We start from the raw sequence: 21,507 nt of genomic DNA on the forward strand, positions 1-21,507 counted from the left end.
GTCTCCCATATATAGTCTACCATTTAAGGTAGCCATAGACACAAAAACTCGTGAATTCCAGTTCAAACTTCTTCATCATATTCTGTACACAAACTACGATCTATCTAGAAGAGGCATGGACCAATCATTGCTCTGTTCATTCTGCCAAAACAGCAACGAGACACTAGATCATCTTTTCTACACCTGTAAATTCACTTAGACCTTCTGGAACGAGTTTCACACATTTTTCGAGGAATCTCTCAGTTTGTTCACTAGACATAACTTAAATGAAGTGCTCTTTGGTGTTGACGGTTACTCTGACATTCATAATCACTTGTTACTGTTAGCCAAAAGACACATCTATACCATGAAAATGAAACAGAGTAAACCACACTTTGCAGCTTTTATATTGCAAGTGAAATTCAACTACCGTCTAGAGTACGAAAAAGCTCTGAAAAAAAGATAAATTAGAGAGACATTGCAGCAAATGGATTTCAATTTTACACAAAATTGTAGATAACTAAGTACTGTACTTCATTTTAATTTAAGTTACTGTTACTAAAGAAAATGTTACCAATAAAACAACTTAAATACAAAAAAGTACCCTTTTTCAGTGTTTTCACGGACTTAGATGATGAACAGAAAACTCCATCTTTTCGTGATTTTGTAGCGTAGACCCTATTCTCCGCTATTGGCTTTCGTCCATTGTGGACGAAGGCCAAAAGAGGAGAATAGGGTCTAGGCTGTGATTTAGGGTAACCTGTACATGAATACCCACTTTCCCTGAAACTGCCACCACCGGGTTGTCAACCAAACGTATTCATAGTACAATTTTGACTTTCACAATCCAGAAACATCCGTCACATTTTCATCCGCTCTTATTATTGCTTTCCAGATAGTCAAGAACATTTAAAGATCAGTTAGTAAGCACCGCCCGATCGGTCTTGTGCCAGGCTCTATCTACATGTGATCGCCGTGTACGTGTGTGTTTTACATGTCCAAACGCGTTTTGCCATTTCTTTTATTCATGGCACCACCGGTGAATTCAATGTTTCCAGCACTTTTTCCGTATATCATCAAATTAATTCTGTACCATTAAATGTGTACGTTGCACCATGTTATAATTAAAATACAACTGCTTTTTGGCGAGTTTCTTGAACATCTTCCTTAGGTAAATGAAAACAATTTGTTTATCCAGTGGCTAAACATTTTGGTGCCAAACACATCACGGTAGAAGTTTTATTATCTACCACACGGTATACTGGGCAAACACCTCAATTACTCGGACAAGAAAACAAGCGCTCATTTACATATAGGTTACGCAGGCACCGGCTGGAATTATCATTGTAAAAAATCAACCTCTTCCCCTAAGTTGCCCGTTCCTTGATTGGTCGCTTTATCGTTCGCATGTTTGTTTAATACACACTCAATCTTTCCTCCATATGTTCTGTGGATGAGTTTTCGTTGACGTATTGAACCTTTTCAGCATTCCTGCCGATTCTATACTTACCAATGGACGTACTTGGAACATTTTTCTAGCTCAAACCGCTCGTGTATCTTATTCTCCACATACGTTGAGTTGCATCGTTTCATTCGTACTGATGCAATTGTTTAGTTCTTTTACGAGCTGTTTTACTGTACTAAATGTTGAAATGAGTAATGCATAAAAATGATGACGCATCAAAGTTACATCAGGTCATTTGAATTCAGCAAGATATGTTTCCAGCTTTGTAAGACCCTTTATGTGCATTACCTAGGCGAGGGAAACTAACATTGCTTTAACTAGTGAAGATCTCCAAAGACACTTTGGGTAAAATTTTAATCTTCCTCACAATGCTTGTAGATATTTGTAAGAACATAGACTGCCAGGAATACGAAGCGAATATCCGAAAATGAAGAATTTTAAATGGGAAAGTTCAAAATTAGAAAGCGACAGAAATTAGCTGAATTTGAATGGGATGCTTACAGTAATTCGAAATTGTCTTGTTATGTCACATGCTGTAAGTCGTTGATCCATGCAAAGTTCATTTTGTATTGTGATGGTATGAATTGTCACATCAGTCAACGGGCTCACTGTCATGCTCATTATTTGCATACATATGCATGAAAAATTCGCAGAATGTGCTTCTGACAAAGCAGCTGAATTTCAACAAAGAAAAACTCGAAAATAGAAAAAAGATATTATTGTTTTCTGTGACTCTTTCGGCAGGCGTTGTTTCATTTCTGCGAGCAAGGCATTACATTCACTCAAAATGGCTGAAAACGAAAAGCGATTTAGAGATTCTTATGAATACAGGAGAGAGGAACCTGAAAGGGTACCATCTGATGAAGAATGGTATGACGATCTGATGTCAGAGGATGGCTATGACGAATCAGAAATAAGCAAGGAGATATACCAATATTGGCATGAGCAACCTGCATATAATACCACGGACTATGAAGACGTTTCAATTGAAGACCTGCCAGATCAGGACTCATTTCATGAAGATTCAGGTGATTTGACATCAAATACCCAGGAAAAAGAAGGAACGTCTGACAAATCAGGAATGGCAGCAGTCGTAGGAGTAGACGAAAACATGAAAGTCGAACCGAATACTTCTTTCAAGAAGAAGGTCGGTAGACCGCCGCGACCAAGACCGACATACAGAGAAACACTAAAACGAAAAGCGAAAGAAAAGGCTATGGAAATGGAACTCATCTCCGCCATCGAAAACGATGATGATGACAAAGTTAAAGAATTAATACAGGTACAAACTTGCCGATATTTTGTCTTGTGAGTGAAAATTTGGCAAACAATTTGAGCGAGAAAAATTGTGGTATGATTGATGGTGAGCAATATTGTCGAGTAAGAGGACGTGTAGATTATGCAGTAAGATTTTTATTTCAAATTTGTCATGTTCGACCATCTCACAAAAATAGAACTATTCATTTCGAAATAAACTTCAAATCTTAAGCATTGACAGTATCAATTTGCATTTTGAAAGTATTAATTCGCAGCGCGCGTCGATATGCAATCAATCAATCTTGCGCCCACAAGCACAGGATCTGTGTGCACGCACGCATGCGCGCCTCGCCGCAGGTATGGGTCTCCATCTGATTGAAAATGTACATGCTTCGCAACAGGTAGCTGTCTAGAGATCCGATTCATTTTCGTTCTGCATGGTTGTTTTCACGTCAAATGTGATGAGCATAAGGTTTTTGAACTGCAAGCCCTCATGATTATGTATACAAGTTTTCAATTTGCCAGGACACTATACCAAGGCAACCCCCGGAGGCAACCTAAATATGACATCCATTCCTACTAGCTAGTTGCAAAATTTCGCTTTGTAATTGAAGTCCATACCAGAAGTTCACTTAAAACGTCAACTTCTCTCATAGGATGCACGTCAATGAAAAGTTAGAAATGAAAGATTAACTGCGCTCTTGAAAAATGATAGTTTGAAGTCATTTATCAATATGGCACAGCATTACTTCTCAGGGTACACTGAATAGAATCACCTACTTTTACGGGGACCTACCAAGTACAGTTTGTTGACCTTTTGTATATGGAACTATTGTTGACCTCATACCATATGTTGCTTTGTACACATAAAATGTTGTGTGGGAAACCACAAATGCTATGGAAGCTTGCTAAATGATAGGTTGGTGTAGTTAGCTGGTGCTATGAACTTAGTGAAAGCATGCTGGTTGTAAGGGAGCCGTCATTATTTACGGCCGGGGGGTCGGAGGAATCTTAGGGGGTCACTCAAAAAATGGAAAGCTACAAGGGGGGTTGCTCAAAAGTGGAGAACGAGAAAGGGGGGGGCTACTCAATTTTGTCGATATGTACTGAAGCATTTAGTGAAGTTATGAATTAATACAACAATAATAGTAAAGAACAGCAATATGGATGCTTGAGATATGTATGTTCATACCCGGTATATGTACACACACACACAAATAATATATATATATATATATATATATATATATATATATATATATATATATATATATATATATATATATATATATATATATATATATATAATATATATATATATAAGAAACTGTAGGAATTCAGGTGATCCCCAGTGGAGCGTGGAATGGGGTGAAGATAGAAGAAACTTGGGTTGAAACACACTACCACACCTGGTTGTTAGGTTCCAAACGTATTTATTATACCTCAAACACAACGTTTCGCTCTAAATTTAGAGCTTCTTCAGGTGTTTTCTACAATAAAAAGTACGAACATGAAAATTACAATGGTTGAATTGTGTAGGAAAACGAGCAATGTAGAGTTATAAGTCTGTGAAAATCTGGAAATGTACATGAATGACAGGAGAGACTAAAAAATTACAATGGTTGAATTGTATAGAAAAACGAGCAAGGTGGAGTTACAAGTATCTGAAAATCTGTAAATGTACATAAATGAAAGGAGAGAGACTAACCTCGAGGTTGTAAGTACGGTCAAAACTGTCTGGACCTACGCCGAGAGCTGGAAATTGGCGCGCTGAAGTCCGGGGGGGGGGGTCCCTTTAAATACTCAAAAGCTGGTATGTGGGGGCGCTGTTAAATGCTATGTAAATTTTGGGCGAATGTTTAGGCCAGCTGGAGACAGTGTGTCAAGTTTTTTGATCCATTGTGATTCTAAATGTTTGCGTAGTTTGTCATCCTGTTTATTGACTTGGATGATGCCAATTATTGAAACATCACTGATACTGTGTTGATCAGAATTAAAATGTATGGCGACCGGGTATCTTTTTTATGACGCACTGAGGAGAGGTGGTTATTGAAACGAAGTCTGAGAGATGTTTTAGTTTCCCCGACATATTGTTTATGGCAGCGTTGGCATGTGAGGAGGTATACGACGTTTTTGCTGTTGCAGCTGATGGCATTTCTGATTGTGTATGTTTTCTTGTTGACTGTGCTTTGGAACTGTGATGTATTAAGGGTATATTTGCAAATGTTGCAACCCCTCGTAGATTGACATTTGGTGAAACCGGGGCTGGATTCACCGGCGTTGTTAATATTCGAGCGGACAAGGAGGTCTTTGAGGTTAACATTGCGACGATATGATATAATTGGTATGTTAGGGATGGCTTCTTTACATCTTGATGACTTATGGAGTGTTGGGAGGTTCGAGGACATGATGAATTTCAAGTTAGGGTGACGGGGATTATATGTCGAGACCACAGGCGTGATGTTTTCTGGGTAGTTTCTATAAGTGTAGTTTATTCTACGTTTCGACGTTCTCTTCCGTAGCCTAATCACCGACGGAAGAGAACGTCGAAATATACCCTTAATACTGACCTCCCCCCCGCCCCCCGTTGTGCGGTCGCTTGTGGTGCTTTCGCACCAAATCTTCGCCCTCTTGTAAAAAAAATCCTACGGAGAACACTGCATGTCATCAGAGCACTATATACAGACCTGTACATCAGCCCCTGTCACAGCAATGGAACCTCTTTCCAACACAAACCTGTACCACAGGGTTTAATCAGGGTCTGTACAGGGCCTGTCGCAGCAGCAATCCATTTTACTGTATAGATATTTAAATTTCCCAATTTTTTTTGGGGGGGTCACTCAAAATTTCTGTAGCAAATAGGGGGGTTACTCAAACACGTCATGGTTGGCAGGAGGGTTACTCGAAATTTTGGAGTTTCTAAAGCAATTCCTCCGACCCCCCCCCGGCCGTAAATAATGACGGCTCCCTAAGAGTCCATGCGGATACTGTACATTGGAGAAGTTCTTCAACTCACGTAGCTTGTAATGCCAGCATTTGACACAATAAATCTAATGCATTCAACACCACTACTACTACCACCACAGCTGTCATGATTTTAAAGCCTTTTGTTCGACAAATTTAGCTTTATAATCTTTACAAAGTTTCCAACCAGATTATGAACCTTTCAACACATGTCATTGGCGTGCCAATCATAGAAACACAAGTCATATAGCATGCCAGTCATACTTAATAAATTTCAAACAAGACAATATTCCTATTGACAGTCCTCTTATTTACACTTCTTCTCATCTACCACGCGGGGAGGGGGCTCTTGGAGTAAGAACCGTTTTCACCGTCTTAGTTTTTCGAAAATCGAAAATTACATTTTCAGCGATACAGTTAACCATAGACCCTCAACATTTAAATCATACGATGTAGATTATGACAGACATGTTTTAACTTTCATCAATCACCATCAAGCCCTGGATAAAGTGTTTACATTGGTCGTATGAGTCCCACGACTCTATCCCTTTAACACAGGGATACAGTGTTTACATTGGTCGTATGAGTCCCACGACCCTATCCCTTTAACATAGGGATACAGTGTTCACATTGGTCGTATGAGTCCCACGACCCTATCCCTTTAACACAGGGATACAGTGGCCATTTTAAATTTCAAATATCCGATTCGGTAAATGTCAGCTTATTTGTTTCTCTTAGACTAGTACTAGTACCAACATTTTCCGATTTAATCTACAAATGTAATCTCATCTGCTTTTCTTTTTACATTACACACTTGTTTTTATGAGTAATTTGAAATATTGCAACATTCAGCTATAGGGAACTTAACACTTTTGAGAAATTTAAAAAATATAAAAATCCAATTATCCTAAATTCGTTCCAATCGTGTTATGGTTGAAAGTTTCACAGAGGAAAGTTTGAGTGAAAGTTTAAATCTTTCACTTTCGAGACGCATATTACCTGAATTTGATTTGCTTTCCAGGAGCAGAGAACAGAAAACATTAGGTCATCGTTTGGACAGATTGCTTTGCAATATGCTGCAAACAGAAATGATTTCACTACGGTCAAATATCTATTGAGCCATGGCGCCCCGATCTTTGATGGAGGCTGTGAATCGTTCAACGATAGAGGTGAGACTTTCTCAACAACTGTATATATCTATTAGAACAGGCCTCGGACGTAGGTCCTGCCACTTATAATTTCAAACCAGAAATTCTTTGTTTTCACAACGAAAAAATGAAGCCGTGATTGTACCCAACCACTTTATTGATCACTGTCTGCCTGGTTATTCATTAAACAACAGAAGGACACAAATAGAGGGCTGGTACTAGAAAAATGGTAAGCTTTTAAGAGGTCTTCAAATGTGATGGTCGAAAAGTATCCCTAACACAGAAGTATGACCATCTAATTAAAGAGCACGAGTATTCACCCTTATGGTGAAAGGGGTAATGGAATAAATTTTAAGGAATGATTCCAGATCAGTGGCTTATTTATTATCTCCTGTCAATTCATATGCAAACCTACAACACGTCAAAGTTTGATGTTGTTTGTTGTCAGCTATAAATCAGGAAGTCGCAGCAACCGCACCGAAGACAAGCAGAATCATGCCTTACGGTACCCATTCCGTCAATACCAGGCAAGATGTGTTTTTCGAAGAACAGCAGCTGAAGATATACAGCGCCATCTCGAGCCCTGCTTATTTGTCTCTGGTTCCCAAAGATCCTGTTATTGCATCACTACAGTTGTCAAAACGATTAAAACTGATGTCGGAGTCCAAACATTGCTATGATAAACTTTCGGTTGGTAACGTTTTCGCTATTTCTTTCAAAACGATCGTTACTTGTATTTATCACGCTATTCAACACCTAACGATATTGGAGTTAGGTCCAAACTATAGATGTATGCTGTTGCCATTTTTCAGAACAAGAATGCATTGGAAGAAAGTATTGGAACCGAAAATGACACAAAGTTTCTGACTACAATCTGTATTCTAGTCAGACATACAAATATGGAAATCGAAGTGAATACACCTCATAAAAGACGAGCTTACGTGTTCTCCTAGGTTTACATAAATCTTTACTATTTTCTTGGCAGTACAAACACTTCAATGATAAGGTTGGCAGTTTCTTGGTCGAATTAGTTGATCTCTGCAAAGATTCAAGCGAAGTAGAGATATTACTAAAAGGAACAGCGTCCGACATTGAATCAAAACAGGGTAACTGCATCCGTCGGTGTATTTCAAAAACTAGCCATAAAAGGGAACACGAGTGGAGAGTTGTAACACAGGCCGCAGAGTGCGGCCAAAAGTCGGTGAGTATTAAATGATTTGATCCAAAGATACTTTCCTGAAACGAATGTTGTTGACATGCTGCATGAATTAAAGTACAGTGAGCTCTTTTAGGAAGATGATATTATTATACACTATGTAGTTTTAAAAATAGTATATCATGTGAACTTTCTTCGAATTCCACAACAATGACAATGTATTTCTACTCAAACCACTGATTATCATGAATATAATGTTCTGAATATTTAATGACATACTTCACATCTCAATTAACATATTTCATAAACTTTGTGTAAAGTACTTGCATCAGCTGCACCTAGCCTGACTGTTCTGAAAGACAATGTACACAAAGATGCAACACGCGTACAAGAATCTATGTCCTTGTTAACTTTAGAATAACAGATAAAATAACTTTGTGGTTTGAGTTATACAAGGAAAAATCTCCTCCACAGAGTCATCCCGATTAGCTGGGAAAAAAGTTAGATGAATACAACATTGGGCGATGGAAATCCATATATTGCCATTTGTGTGGTATATTCATGGTCAAAATAGGATAGAAATGGTAGTTAGAATCCGATAAATTTCAAGAAATTGGTAGGTTATAACTTGTAGAACAACACTAATCGACATTGCCTTCCTTAAGTTCATAGCACATCGGAAATGTCAGCAAAAATTGAGAGAAGAATGGTCAAGAGGACAGCCTAGTTGGCACAAGCATGATGGACGTGGATGGACCTTACTCTATTTTCTCCACTGCGTGATAATCTATGGGGTGTTGAACATAGTGGGGGCGCTGTTACACACTGTCCTTCCTCCTCGACCATACTTTGGCTTCCTCACTGCTCCCAAGTCCAAGTGTTTCTTTCGCATTTTCTCGCATGTTTGGTTTATTTTGTCTATCATTATTGCGTTCTGCCTTTCGAAGGCAGTCTCTTACAATGAAATAATGGTTAATTTTGCGCTTGTTATGATAACAGTATGGATTTTGTCTCTCATTCTTGCTGAAATTCAGAAAATATACATTCATGGTGCTCGGTACTTTTCTGATTTTTGGAATATTTACGACGTGGCCATGGTATTTTGTTACTTGGTGTCCATGTTTTCGTTTTTCATTTTATTTTCCGACTATTACCAGTCTGACTCAACATCATCTCGGGTAATGTTCGCGGTATTAGGTGTACTTCTAACTGTAACTTCATTACGCATGATTCAGTTTCTGTATCTAACCGAAACTTTTGGCCCGATGCTTGTAACATTCTCACTAATGGCTGCCGGAATAATCAAAGCCTTCCTCCTATTTGCTTTCACTCTGTTCACATTCACCATTGGTATGGTTTTCGTCTATGCAGGAAAGGTTTACGCCTTTACAAGGTGAGATTTTTAAAAAAATACTGTTACAGGGAATAATTTTACAACTGAACTTACCGACGATGGTGCTGTCAATACAGAAACTCTGCTATACCAGCACGGTATCTCCATATTTTGATATTTCTTTGGGGCTATACAACACCAGGTACACAGGTACACTCGTTATATCCCTTCTGATTGAGCAACAATCCGCAAAAAGAAATATGCGAAGTAGGCCTAAATTGTCGTGTTCAACGATATGGGGACAAATAATGCACCCAGTATGAGATAAATGGGCTAAATGAGATAAAATGAGATAAAGGGCTAGAACGAATAAATAACTGATAAAGAGGACGAAAGATATGGAAACGGGGAAATCCTTCTGTTTTCCTTGGAAAATAACAGACAAGCTAGTTGATTGTTGATAATTCTCCAGGATGCGTTTTGGAATTCCAAATCTCAGTCCAGCACTATCGGTCAGGCCATAAGTCCATTGGCGGCGTATATCAAGCCCTTATCGTGTTCTGCTGCTTTCCCTCAGTAATGTTGGGCAAATCTATTAAAGTCACATATACTGAAAACTGCGGCTGACTAATGGCTATTTTAGATTGTGCTTGCTTTGTTTGTTGCTTGCTTGCTTGCTTGCTTGCAGATAAAGTTCACTTCTGTTTTGCATAGTACAATACTATGTACTGTAGTAAGTCGTAGGTCACAACGAGCGTGGCAGCGGTTGGACGATCATACATCCCTCACCGTTGCCCTTACAGTGCTTCTGCTAGGTTTAGTCAACTTCTGAATGCAACCTACTTGGCTACAGCTCTTTGGTCAACTTGTGAATGCGACCTTGGCTAGTTTTGGTCAACTTCTGAATGCAACCTACTTGACCAGCTTTGGTCAACTTCTGAATCAAACCTACAACCTATAGTCTTGGTCAACTTCTAAATGCAACCTACTTGGCTACAACTCTTTGGTCAACTTCTGAATGCAACCTACTTGGCTAATTTTGGTCATCTTCTAAATGCAATCTACTTGGTTACAACTCTTTGGTCAACTTCTAAATGAAACCTACTTGGATAGTTTTGGTCAATTTCTGAATGCAACCTACTTGGCTAGTATTGGTCAACTTCCGAATGCCACCTACTTTGCTAGCCTTTGGTAAACTTCCGAATGCAATCTACCTGGTTAATGTTGGTCAACTTCTGAATGCAACCTACTTGGCTACTACACTCCCTCTTTATTTTGAATCATCGTCTTCCCTGTGTAGGTTTAATATCCACTGTTAAAGCTGTTTCTCTCTCCGTCATTATCTACACTTCCAGTGGAAACCTTTCTCTATGCCAATTCTAAATCAGTGAATCAGTGTTCCACAATTATTTAACTGAAAGTGTACTACTTTTTAAGCACACTCTGTACCAGCCTTCTCAGTTCACATCTCTCGATGAAGTATTTCGTTTGGTCCTGGAAAAGCCTTTGCTAATATTTATGGCAGCACGTTGGTTGCCTTGGCCATATTTACTGTATTTGACTTAAACCTGTCTCTGTATTTACTTCCAGTGATATGTTTGTCTTTGTTGCAGAAAGTAGTGGGAGAGTTTTAGGGAGCTTCAGTAATTACAGGGGGGGTGGGCCGGGGGAATTGGGGGGAGGGTCACTTTTTAGAAAACAGTTCAAGGGGGAGGGTCACTTTTTATAAACCTATCTTGGGGGGAGGGTCACTTTTGACAGAAGCTGATTTTATGGCCAAAACTTTGATTGTCCATGTGATATTTCCTGAATAGGAAATCACCAACAAAATACGTACACATTATAGACTGCCATGCATAGTAAATTGACATTTCAGTGAAATTCCAAAATCAAATTTCTTACACAACCATAGACTTGTAACCACTCTAGTCTAATCAAGAACAATAATGTGAATAATCAAGCATACATAAATGCACAGATTTATCTAATTTTGTACTGAAAAAAATTATTCATAGTTTCATCATAGACCGCAATGCATAGTGAATCGACATTTCAGTGAAATTCAAAAATCAAATTGCTCACACAACCATAGACTTGTAACCACTCTAGTCTAATCAAGAAAATTAATATCAATAATCCAGAGTACACAAATGCAAAGATTTACCTATTTTTGTATTGGAAAAAACTATTCATAATTTCATCATACACACCATGGATAGTGAACCAACTTTTTAGATGAAATTCAGAAATCAATTCTTGTACACAAATGCACATTTTACTTCCCTATTCAAGCAAAGTACATTTAAATACATTATCACACATATAAAATACAGATATAGCATGTTTTGTGGGCGTAAATTGTCAATAATATGCCTGATAGACTCCATGTATTATGATTTGATATTTTTGGATGAAGCACTAAATCAGTTACATCTTGTCTTCTTAAAGTTGCACAAAATACGGTGACCCTCTCTCAAATGTATGAAATACCATATCTCTTCAAAAATTCTTTCGTGATAAATTGCGACTGTCCCTCCAAAAACACCAGCCCTCCCCTCTTTAATTTGTCCCTAACATAACAATTGAATTAATTGTTATGTAAATTAGCTGATATTGTTTTAGTTATTCCTGGGGAGAATACAGCAGTGGTTGGGGGGGGGAGGGTCAAGTTTTAGAATGTCGGACAAGGGGGAGGGTCACATTTTAGACAGGAGGATAGGGGAGGGTCACATTTTATGGTACGGGTGAGCGCGAAATTCCCTCGCCCCCCCCCCCCATGTAATTACTGAAAGCTCCCTTAATGGGTATTGATTCCGAGTTAAGGAACATAGAAACATCCATGTATGTTTGGTACGCAACTTTTAAGATTGTCACCGGATAGCGAAGGCTAGTTTTGGTCAACTTCTATACAACTTCGAGATAATGTAATTTAGATGTAATTTAGTGTTCATGGTTTCACCAAATGGCACTGTTTCAACATTTTGTTTTCAAATGTTCAGCATCGGGAGGGCGACAACCCCCTCCTGGCCTCGCCAGTCTGGTCATTTCTTTAAAGCTGCTTGGTTATCAAACATGAGTACATGGGCTAGAGATCTTTTCATATTTATAACCACTAAATTTACTTAAACGCTGCCGCCTCATTATTGTGGAGCAGTGGTTTATCGTATAGACATGCCGTGCACCGTTCCCCAAGAGTGAATGGTGTAGAAGCCACTCCGTAGAAAAATCCAGAGACTAAGCGTAGAAAGTATAGAGTTATAGATGGGGTATTTCAACTCAATTTTCGTCACGTATCTGCCAAATTTATCTTTCTTTTCCCTACGTTTTATATAACATTGTCATTACCATACGCTTCCTGTGGTACTGGATAACACTTAATAAGATCTGTGGAAAGAGAAAGTAGGAAGTTATTTCCTTCAAATGTAGCAATCAGGCGGTATAGTATGGTACGCGTATAAACATTAACAAACTCCATAACTAGTAAAAATCCTATTGCGATGAAATTTATTGGACAAGGTCAACGTTTCTTGCCATTTAAGGATTTAAAGTATTTCTTCCAGCGTTTGGAACTCAATTGCCACCTTACTATGGTCAGCATTTGGTATCCTGGACGCTGAGGACGTCCTCCACTACCATGATGGGCCTTTACAAGCAGTGGACGGCGGGTTATACGGCTATGTCAATGAAACCCGTATCATAGCAAATGGGTCATCTCCAGCATCCACAGATGAGAAGGGCGTGTACAGTGCTTTTGGAGGTTTACTTCTCGCTGCCTTTTGTCTTTTCGCCATTTTGATCTTAATATATCTTGTCATTGCCATGATTGTTGATGTCTACAGAAGAAGTAAGGTGGGTGCGGTTTTTGTGTGTTTCTGCCCTGTTGCAGTGAGTCGAGTAGAGGTGAAGAGATAAATTGCGATAGCTAAGCACTTTGGTACCATAACATTGAAGTTGACAATTTGATAAGTTGAAGTTGTCAAGTCGGAAATACAACAAAAGTCACAATTCGTTATCACGTCTTCCTACTTTACCTTTTATCGTAGAAATTTGCGACTTTACCTTCAACTCTGTCAAAGAACTGCTTTGTAAAATATTTGGACTGACCCTTTGTAACAAAACGCTGTTTTCTGAATGTCAACAGGAAACTGAACGCGAGGAATGGGTGTTTGCTCGCACAAAGATTTGGCTGAGTTATTTCGAGGCTCCGGTTATCTATCCACCTTTCAACGTCTTGATAGTCATAAAGTTTCTATTTTCGCAACTTTGGAAATGTTACTATTGTTGTCACAATTTATGTTCTGAAAACAAGGCTGAAAATGACACAGTCCAAGACACTGAGGTTAGTAGATTAAAGGAGCTGTTTTATCCGAAGCAATGATAGTGCTTCTAACGTAGTGGAACATTGCATGTAAGCAACGATTGTTCTAAATTCCTGGTCTCAAAAGCACATTTTTACTGCTATTAACATCTCTTTCTTTTGTTTGCGGTCATTTTTGTGGGGTGAAATTTTCCTTATCAGGTTGACTGGCGGATTACTGTTGCTTTTCGAAGTAGTCTACAATACAACAATACATCAACCACATGACAGTATAGTTTGCAAATACATGTATTAACGTTTTGCAATCGCACAAAGCTAAGAAAACGCCTTTTTATGCATTTCATCACAGATTGGTACACGTACCAGAAAGTCACCTCCAGTAAAACATTTGGACATGGACAAGGAGGTGGGTGGGCAATTTTGTTTCACTTTAGTCATTAATGAAGAGGAGTGCCCTGGTTAGCGCAGTCGTAGCAATTTACATTGATCTGCACCAAGAAATTACGGAAAATGCCATTGTAACATTATCAAGATACCAGATATGAACTGTAAATGCTCACGTGTTTCATTATATATTGAAGTTATGTGTAAATTTGAACCTTTGCCACATGTTTGCAACTTTATTGAAGGTATTATGATCAACATAATGAACAATATGCACCACAGATTAACTTTATAGGTCATTAAGTATTCAAATACGCAATTAGCTGAAATAGAAATAGTTAATTTCTTTGACTGCTGTCATTGTATCACCACTTTATATAGCAAGTGTACCGGTAATTGCATGCCTTTAGTCAAGTCCTTCAAACTATATATTCCAAACTTTGAAAGCTCATTAGATATGCAAACTATAAATTAGCTGACACGAAAACTTAAGTGCGAAATTACTATCAATATTGGTATAACCTGGTATAATCATCAATGTACATAGCATGTTATGCCAACTTTGATCAAATAAATCCAAATATATATCCCTAATTAGGAAAGTTCGTTAAATACACAAATTAGGAATTGGCTGAAGCAAAAATGCTTAATGCCTTTCAATAATGTTAGCCTACATAATAGTATCTTTAATGTACATAGCAAGTTTCATCTTATTTTGGTCATGTAAATTCAAATATATATCCCTAATTTCAAAAATTCATTAAATATACAAATTAGGAGCTGGATGAAGTAAAAATGCTTAATGACTTTCAGTAACGTCGTATCATAGTATCTTTATGTACATAGCAAGTTTCGTCAACTTTGGTCTAGTCAATACAGATAAATATCCCTGATTATGAAAGTTCATTAAATATGCAAATAAGGAATTGGCTAATGTTCAAATGCTTAATGACTTTCAATAATGTTCTATCATAGTATCTTTAATGTACATAGCCAGTTTCGTCAACTATGGTCTCTTCAATTCAGATAAATACCCCTAATTAGGAAAGTTCATAAAATATGCAAATTAGCTATTGGCTGAAGTAAAAATCCTTAATGACATTTAATAATGTTCTATCATAGTATCTTTCATGTACATAGCAAGTTTCATCAATTTTGGTCATGTAAATTCAAATATATATCCTTAATTTCAAAAGGTCATTAAATATGCAAATTAGGATTTGGATGAAGTAAAAATGCTTATTGACTTTCAGTAATGTTAAATCATAGTATCCTCAATATGCATACCAAGTTTCGTCAATTTTGATCGAGTAAATTCAGATATATATGCCTAATTAGAAGATTTCATTAAATATGCAAATTAGTCATTATCTTTCACGTCACCCCTTAATAACTTGCACAGCTGATATATCTTGATGTGATCAACATTTATAGTAAATCTCATTAAATTGTGTGCAATCATTCTCAATGTATATCCCGTTTTTTCTAAAATCATTAATTATGCAAATGAGCAATAAAGTAAGCAAGCCGCACCCACCAAAAACTAATCAGATCTTGCCATTAGCAAACTGAATCTATGTACCAGATTTGATTCTGATCTGATGAGCCGTTTTTGAGATATTGAGCACACAGACAGACAGACACACAGACAGACAGACAGACAGACAGACAGACACACAGACAGACAGACAGACAGACAGACAGACAGACATCGCTGCGACATATGCTCACGTGTGTAAACACGTGAGCAAAAAATGGCAAAAATAAAATTTCTATTTACAAGAACCTGCGAAAAGATGCTGACTAGGCAATTTTCCTCTGATTAATACAAACTTGTACGTCGTCGTTGCTTGGTCACCAACTAACTTTAGTTCCTTCATTCATCTGAAAGTAATTTGCAAGGACAGGTTTAAGATGTCTACGTTTGAAGGAATTGACAATGTTGTGTAGAAATTTGGTGGAAGCATTACGTAACAATGACTTTATAAAGTGATTTATTAATATGTCTCTTACAAATTTGGTGACTCTGAACAACACGATTGGAACTAATTTGGGATAATTGGATCTTCATATTCTTCAAATTTCTCAAAAATGTTAGGTGCCCTTTAGCTCAATGTTGCCATATTACAAATTACTCATAAAAGCAAGTGTATAACTTAACAAGAAAAGCAGATGAGCTTACACTTTGATTTATATCATTCTTATATCAGCCCTAAAAATGCAAGGATTGCCCGCGAACTGTTTATCACAACATAAAAATATCCATAAATGTAATAAAAGGGTTGTCCATAAGTGTAACAGTACACAACTGTGTAAAACAAAAACATACACAAATATAATCGAAATTAAATACTTGAAATTTCAATTAAAATTGATATATATTGGAACCAAGGAGCGTGTGTTTACTTACATTATTAAAACGATTAACTGTGTCCCATCATTTATAACATTTGAATCTTTTCTCACGGCATTCAGGATAAATGTCAACACTGCAATGACGAAACGTGACTGAAAACCCTGAAGACGAATCTCTTGTAACCATTTTTCCACACTCTCCTTCCACAGACACATGCAAAAACAGAGAAGCCACTGCTCGTAAAGGAGTTGCACTATAGAAAGGTAATATTTGAATTCCTAAATAGCCAAGAAGAATAATGTACATGACTATTTTTACAAAAGCCAAAACGTTTTATTGCTAGTATCATGACAGAGTCCTACAAATACTTCTTAGGAATTCACCTGGCGGGAAATATGATAACTATTTGACAGGGATGTAACCAGGATACCAATAGAGATATGTATACGTTTATTTGATGATGAACTGAGTCTGAAACGCAATTATCTTAGAAAGGTCGTGACTGTCAACGATATTTTGCTGATCTATAGAGATCCCAACCATGAAAAATTCATGACTGAAGAATATATGACTTGAACAGATAAAAAAAAGGGCGAGAAGCAATTTCCGTCCTATGACTTTCCTCGCAATTCAGCAAATTTGCTAGATAGAGTGGTCCCCCTCCCAATGGAGTGGTGGCTAACATTCCATATATTTTATACCACGACAGCACTGACAGAAAGTATACGATGCAGAGGGTTTCATCAGTAAACCCTAGCTTGAAGTTACGTAAAATTCCACTGTATCTGAAAATTACATCCAGGTCCGATTATAGAAAACCTAATTTTGCAGATTATACTCCCTCTAAGACTCAGAAAGAATTAAAACTAATTTACATTGCTGTTGGACTTGCCGGATACGTGAGGGCAGATAACGTTGGGAGAAAATACTACTGTATATTGAAGTTTCTGAAAAAAGCTTAGCGATCTATTCGGTTTTCTGTTGCTATAAAGCGTTGTATGCTGAGAAGTGCAAAAAATCATGCTCTTCAAGCAAATCCAGGACAACGGTTGCAGGACGATTACATGTTATCAATATTCTTGATTTTGTAAAAAAATGCCAGGAAATTGACTGTTTGAAAAGATTTGATGTTGTTCATGGGTGTAGTGGAGGAGTAATAAGTCTGGGAATACAAACGAGTTGTCCAAAACAAAGATGACGGGAAAAACATAACCATATAATTATGACAGAAGGCTAATATTAGCTCTCAGTCATGGAAACATTGGCATCTTAACAGTATTATATATGAAATGATATATTTCAATCATGAAAACTTTGACATCTTAACAGTATTACGTAAAAATTTTGCGAGTAAACTTGTGTTGAATTCGATAGAAGGGCAAAAGCGCAAGAGGATATTTGCCGGTGTAACGAAACACCGTGACAGACCTCACATAAGCTAGATGACGTTAGTTACACCATGCATGTATGAATTTTATTCAATCTCGTGAAGTATGTTTAATCTAGGTGCTGATGTACAATATTATAAGTTAAAAACTATCTACTGTTGATTGACCAATCAGAGTACTCAATTCAGGGTGTTTTATTTACTCGTAAAGCCTTGGTCACCAAATTCCAGAAACGAATGACAGCGCCGTAGTAAAGTACTGTCCAATCAAAAGTGAACATGTCATATTCTGTAGACATCTGGTACATTGTAATATTCAAATTTGGTAACACAGCGGAAACCAGCTGCAACACAAAATCTGCTGTGCCCTAGGGCATTTATATAATGTGCCCAAGGGCATTTATAGGATGTTCCATTACATTGGAAGGCTATTTCACAAATAAAAGTTTTAATTCATATCCTAAACATGTTACATTGACAAAGGGGACGGTTGACGTAAACACATTGAAAACGAAAATATATCAGTTAGGGGCGATAGTTTTTAAGTCGGATAAAACCCTCGTACTCGGGCTCTTCTGGTATATAAAGTCCAACCCTACGATAAAATGTCTCGGCCTGCGGCCTCGACATTTTATCGTTGGGTTGGACTTTATATACCAGAAGAGCCCGAGTACTCGGGCTTTATCCTATACTTCTACAGACTAACTTTATCTCCTTGTTCACATGCCTCACTAAAGGCAGCAAGGTTTGAGAGATGTGTTTAAAATAGGTTTAACATCATCCCTTTTATATGTAATTGATGAAAGGAGAGTTCCAAAGTTTTCAGTACTTAACGAACGAGTTTAAGTTTGTTTTTAAGAGGGTGGTGGGTTCGTCTTTTGGTACCAACAAGCATAATGTCTATTTGCTGGGCTGCCTCAATGCCGCTGGCTTCATGACAGTTAAAGATACATCGAAACTTACAAATACTCTTTATCCAGTGTTTTGTACTTATTCACACTGGTAGGCCATCAATGACATTGAAGCAAAAAATGCCAGGCTACTCAGATAGGTACTGCACAAAATGGTACGACGAATGAGCTTATATCATAAATGGTGTGTGATTTTATATTTTAATCTGATATCATTAATGCTGTGATATTTTTATTTGCATTTTTCAACAGCTTATGGAAGTACTCGTCCATCGTTATCTCAGGAAAAAACATGTTACCGAAGAAAACCTAAAGACACATCAACGAAATAAAGCGTGCGTGTCAGAGCAAAAATCTCCGATCATGTAGATTGTTGACATCGAAAACTTACGGAAAATATACTCGCGAGTTCAACTACGATTAAACATTTCGTGTTTGGATTGGATTACACAACGTTAGTGAACACTCTGTTGACAGAATGGTATGCTAATTAATTTCATTTTGTCTATGGACAGTCAACGATCATAAGTCAAAGGTGCTTATTTGTATATCAGCTTAACGTTTCCGTTTATGTCAGTTTGTTTGGTTTTGTTGAAGACATTAAGATTTTTGTCAATTGGATTGACAACATGAACATCATTAATCCACTTGTATTTCCGATTAAACAAACCATTAATGGGTAACAAAAGTACAGGCTTGCTTCTAACAACATAATTCATTACAATAATTTGTAGCACCTTATGGTAGCGGAAGAGGCAAGGGCGACAACAAAAAATTTTACAACAACAAGATTACGTTCTGTAATCTTTGAATAATACAAAGAACTTACAGCTATTGGTGCCTTTGGGGAGTATATAAATATTTACTGATGTTAAAGTGTTAGTTTAAGTAGTCCTTCGCACTTTTGTCAAAACATGTGTTTTCCCTACTGCCGTTACTCTTATTGAAATTAATTACTCAAACTCATCAATATCCCTTTCATATTTCAAAGATTCTAACTTCAAAACATGAACCGTGCAATGAAATTATGCCGTACACTGTTTGATGTCAGTTTCTTTTGCAGCAAGAAAAATGAATACAAGATCAGAAATCATGTAAAATTACTGTTATTTTTTTGCATTATATATAATATCATAATCACATATTCGTAGATGGTAAACTACAATTATTGAACAAGGGATACTTTTTGGCAATTCGAATGGTTACTTTAAAGGAGTTTGAAGAAACTGTCATGCAGCAAACTGGTGTATTTACATCTCGAAGAATGATTGGTACAAAAATACCCTCTGTGACAAGGCTTCCTACAACACTTTATAGAGGATGCAAATATACTTTCACAAGATAAGATTATAAGTGTTAGATAACTTTAAGCTTTGTATAATTCATCAACTATTTCATTTGTTTCTTTAGTGCTTCCTTTTCAAGTTTGTGAAAGTTGTGGTTCCAAGGTACTCGTCATATATACTTATTTACATTATGTATTTTGGTATTGTGCAATGTGTTGTTACATTATTGGTAATGATAAACCAAGTCATGGTACACCAGATGGATGTTCTTATAAATTTAAATACACGACGAAGATCAAATGTTTATTCAATACATGAGAAAAATATTATAGGGAAATTGTATGATACCAACGAGTATTTAAACTTGACCCAATTTTAATAAGAAAATTAAGTTTCGTAGTTGATAAAAGCTTAGGAAATTTTTTATATGGGTGACTTAAGTTTGTTGTTGGGTATTTTCGAAAACAAATATCGATCTAAATTCCATCTCTTAGTCTAAGATTATGAAATCGTTTCTAGTGTACCTATTTAAAGTATTCAGTTTTCAATAATGGTAATTTTAGCCTTTCCTTGTAACTGTGATTTATATATCATGATCATGTCTAGGCGATCAATACTTTGTTTTTACAATACTATTCCAATCTCTGTGAAAACAACTTTTATACGTAATATGATTTTTCTAATATTATATTTTCTCAAAACACTTTCAAGACTATTTTCCTCTCATGGGTTCCTCTTCGTTGTAAAATGCGTTTATAAAAATGTTAACACGTAGACTCTGGCTTGTTTTTCTCTGTCGACTATTTTTTTCAACTTTCTTTGGACAATTCCATATCTTGCATTAAAATATTATCGTATGTATATTTATCTTCCTATGAATTTTTCTATCAAATTAATTTACAGAATTCCCTTATGAATGATATAATATAGTTAATTTACAGACAATGGATGTTACTAATAGGTTCTGTTTGTGTTTAAGTTAAAGGGTAGTGAGATCATTCGGTTTTCCTTGAGATGTGTTTTGGTCAACTGACTTCTCCCAATAATTCTCTTTATATGAGACCCTTCGATGTATCCTATACAAGTTCCATATAGACTGCACAGCAATTCTCATTCTATGTTCGATGGCCGTCTGGTCACGTGGTCGACACATTAATCGAGTTTATACCCAGAAAGACAAACACAGGTTTCATCAGATCACAAATCCAGGACCGGTCGACCAACCACAATGGTACAATATATCTGTAAAGTCTTGAAGAAATGCACATTACACATTTGTTTTGACCGAAACTTCCTGTCCTTGAAAGCCAACAGAGCTGTAAGCGAAAACTCGGGTGCAGCCAACGAAGCTGCTCGCAAAAAAAGGTACTCGTGCTCAAATTTTCAGAGGGCGAGCAAATTTAAAGACATCGACGGGCTTGGAGAAAAAGTCCATTGTTACAGTGGGTGGGGAGAATTTTCAGTTTTTACCGTGGGTGGAGAGGACATTTTTGGCAGTGGGTACCTAAAATAAGTAGAGGGAGGGGAATACCCTTGTTGATAGAAAGTCAGGGAAGATTAAGC

At 37.1% G+C, this 21,507-nt stretch overlaps 1 protein-coding gene across 2 annotated transcripts; it reads left to right on the top strand.

The window, feature by feature from the left end:
* The first annotated feature begins 1,771 nt into the window (after positions 1 to 1,771).
* Positions 1,772 to 20,805, top strand: LOC139134537 (short transient receptor potential channel 3-like). Of its 2 annotated transcripts, none has more exons than XM_070701415.1 (10): positions 1,772 to 1,789; positions 2,189 to 2,726; positions 6,687 to 6,834; positions 7,262 to 7,503; positions 7,799 to 8,014; positions 8,635 to 9,362; positions 12,863 to 13,151; positions 13,970 to 14,026; positions 16,570 to 16,623; positions 18,911 to 20,805. In XM_070701415.1, the coding sequence occupies exons 2-10, from the start codon at positions 2,232 to 2,234 to the stop codon at positions 19,025 to 19,027; spliced, it is 2,346 nt and encodes a 781-aa protein (XP_070557516.1). In that variant the 5' UTR covers positions 1,772 to 1,789; positions 2,189 to 2,231; the 3' UTR covers positions 19,028 to 20,805. The 2 variants fall into 2 exon arrangements, with proteins under 2 accessions (XP_070557516.1, XP_070557515.1); XM_070701414.1 differs by lacking the exon at positions 1,772 to 1,789 and adding an exon at positions 13,444 to 13,641.
* Positions 20,806 to 21,507: the final 702 nt, after the last annotated feature.

Source organism: Ptychodera flava, chromosome 6 (assembly GCF_041260155.1).
Source record: "Ptychodera flava strain L36383 chromosome 6, AS_Pfla_20210202, whole genome shotgun sequence".
Lineage (NCBI taxonomy): Eukaryota > Metazoa > Hemichordata > Enteropneusta > Ptychoderidae > Ptychodera > Ptychodera flava.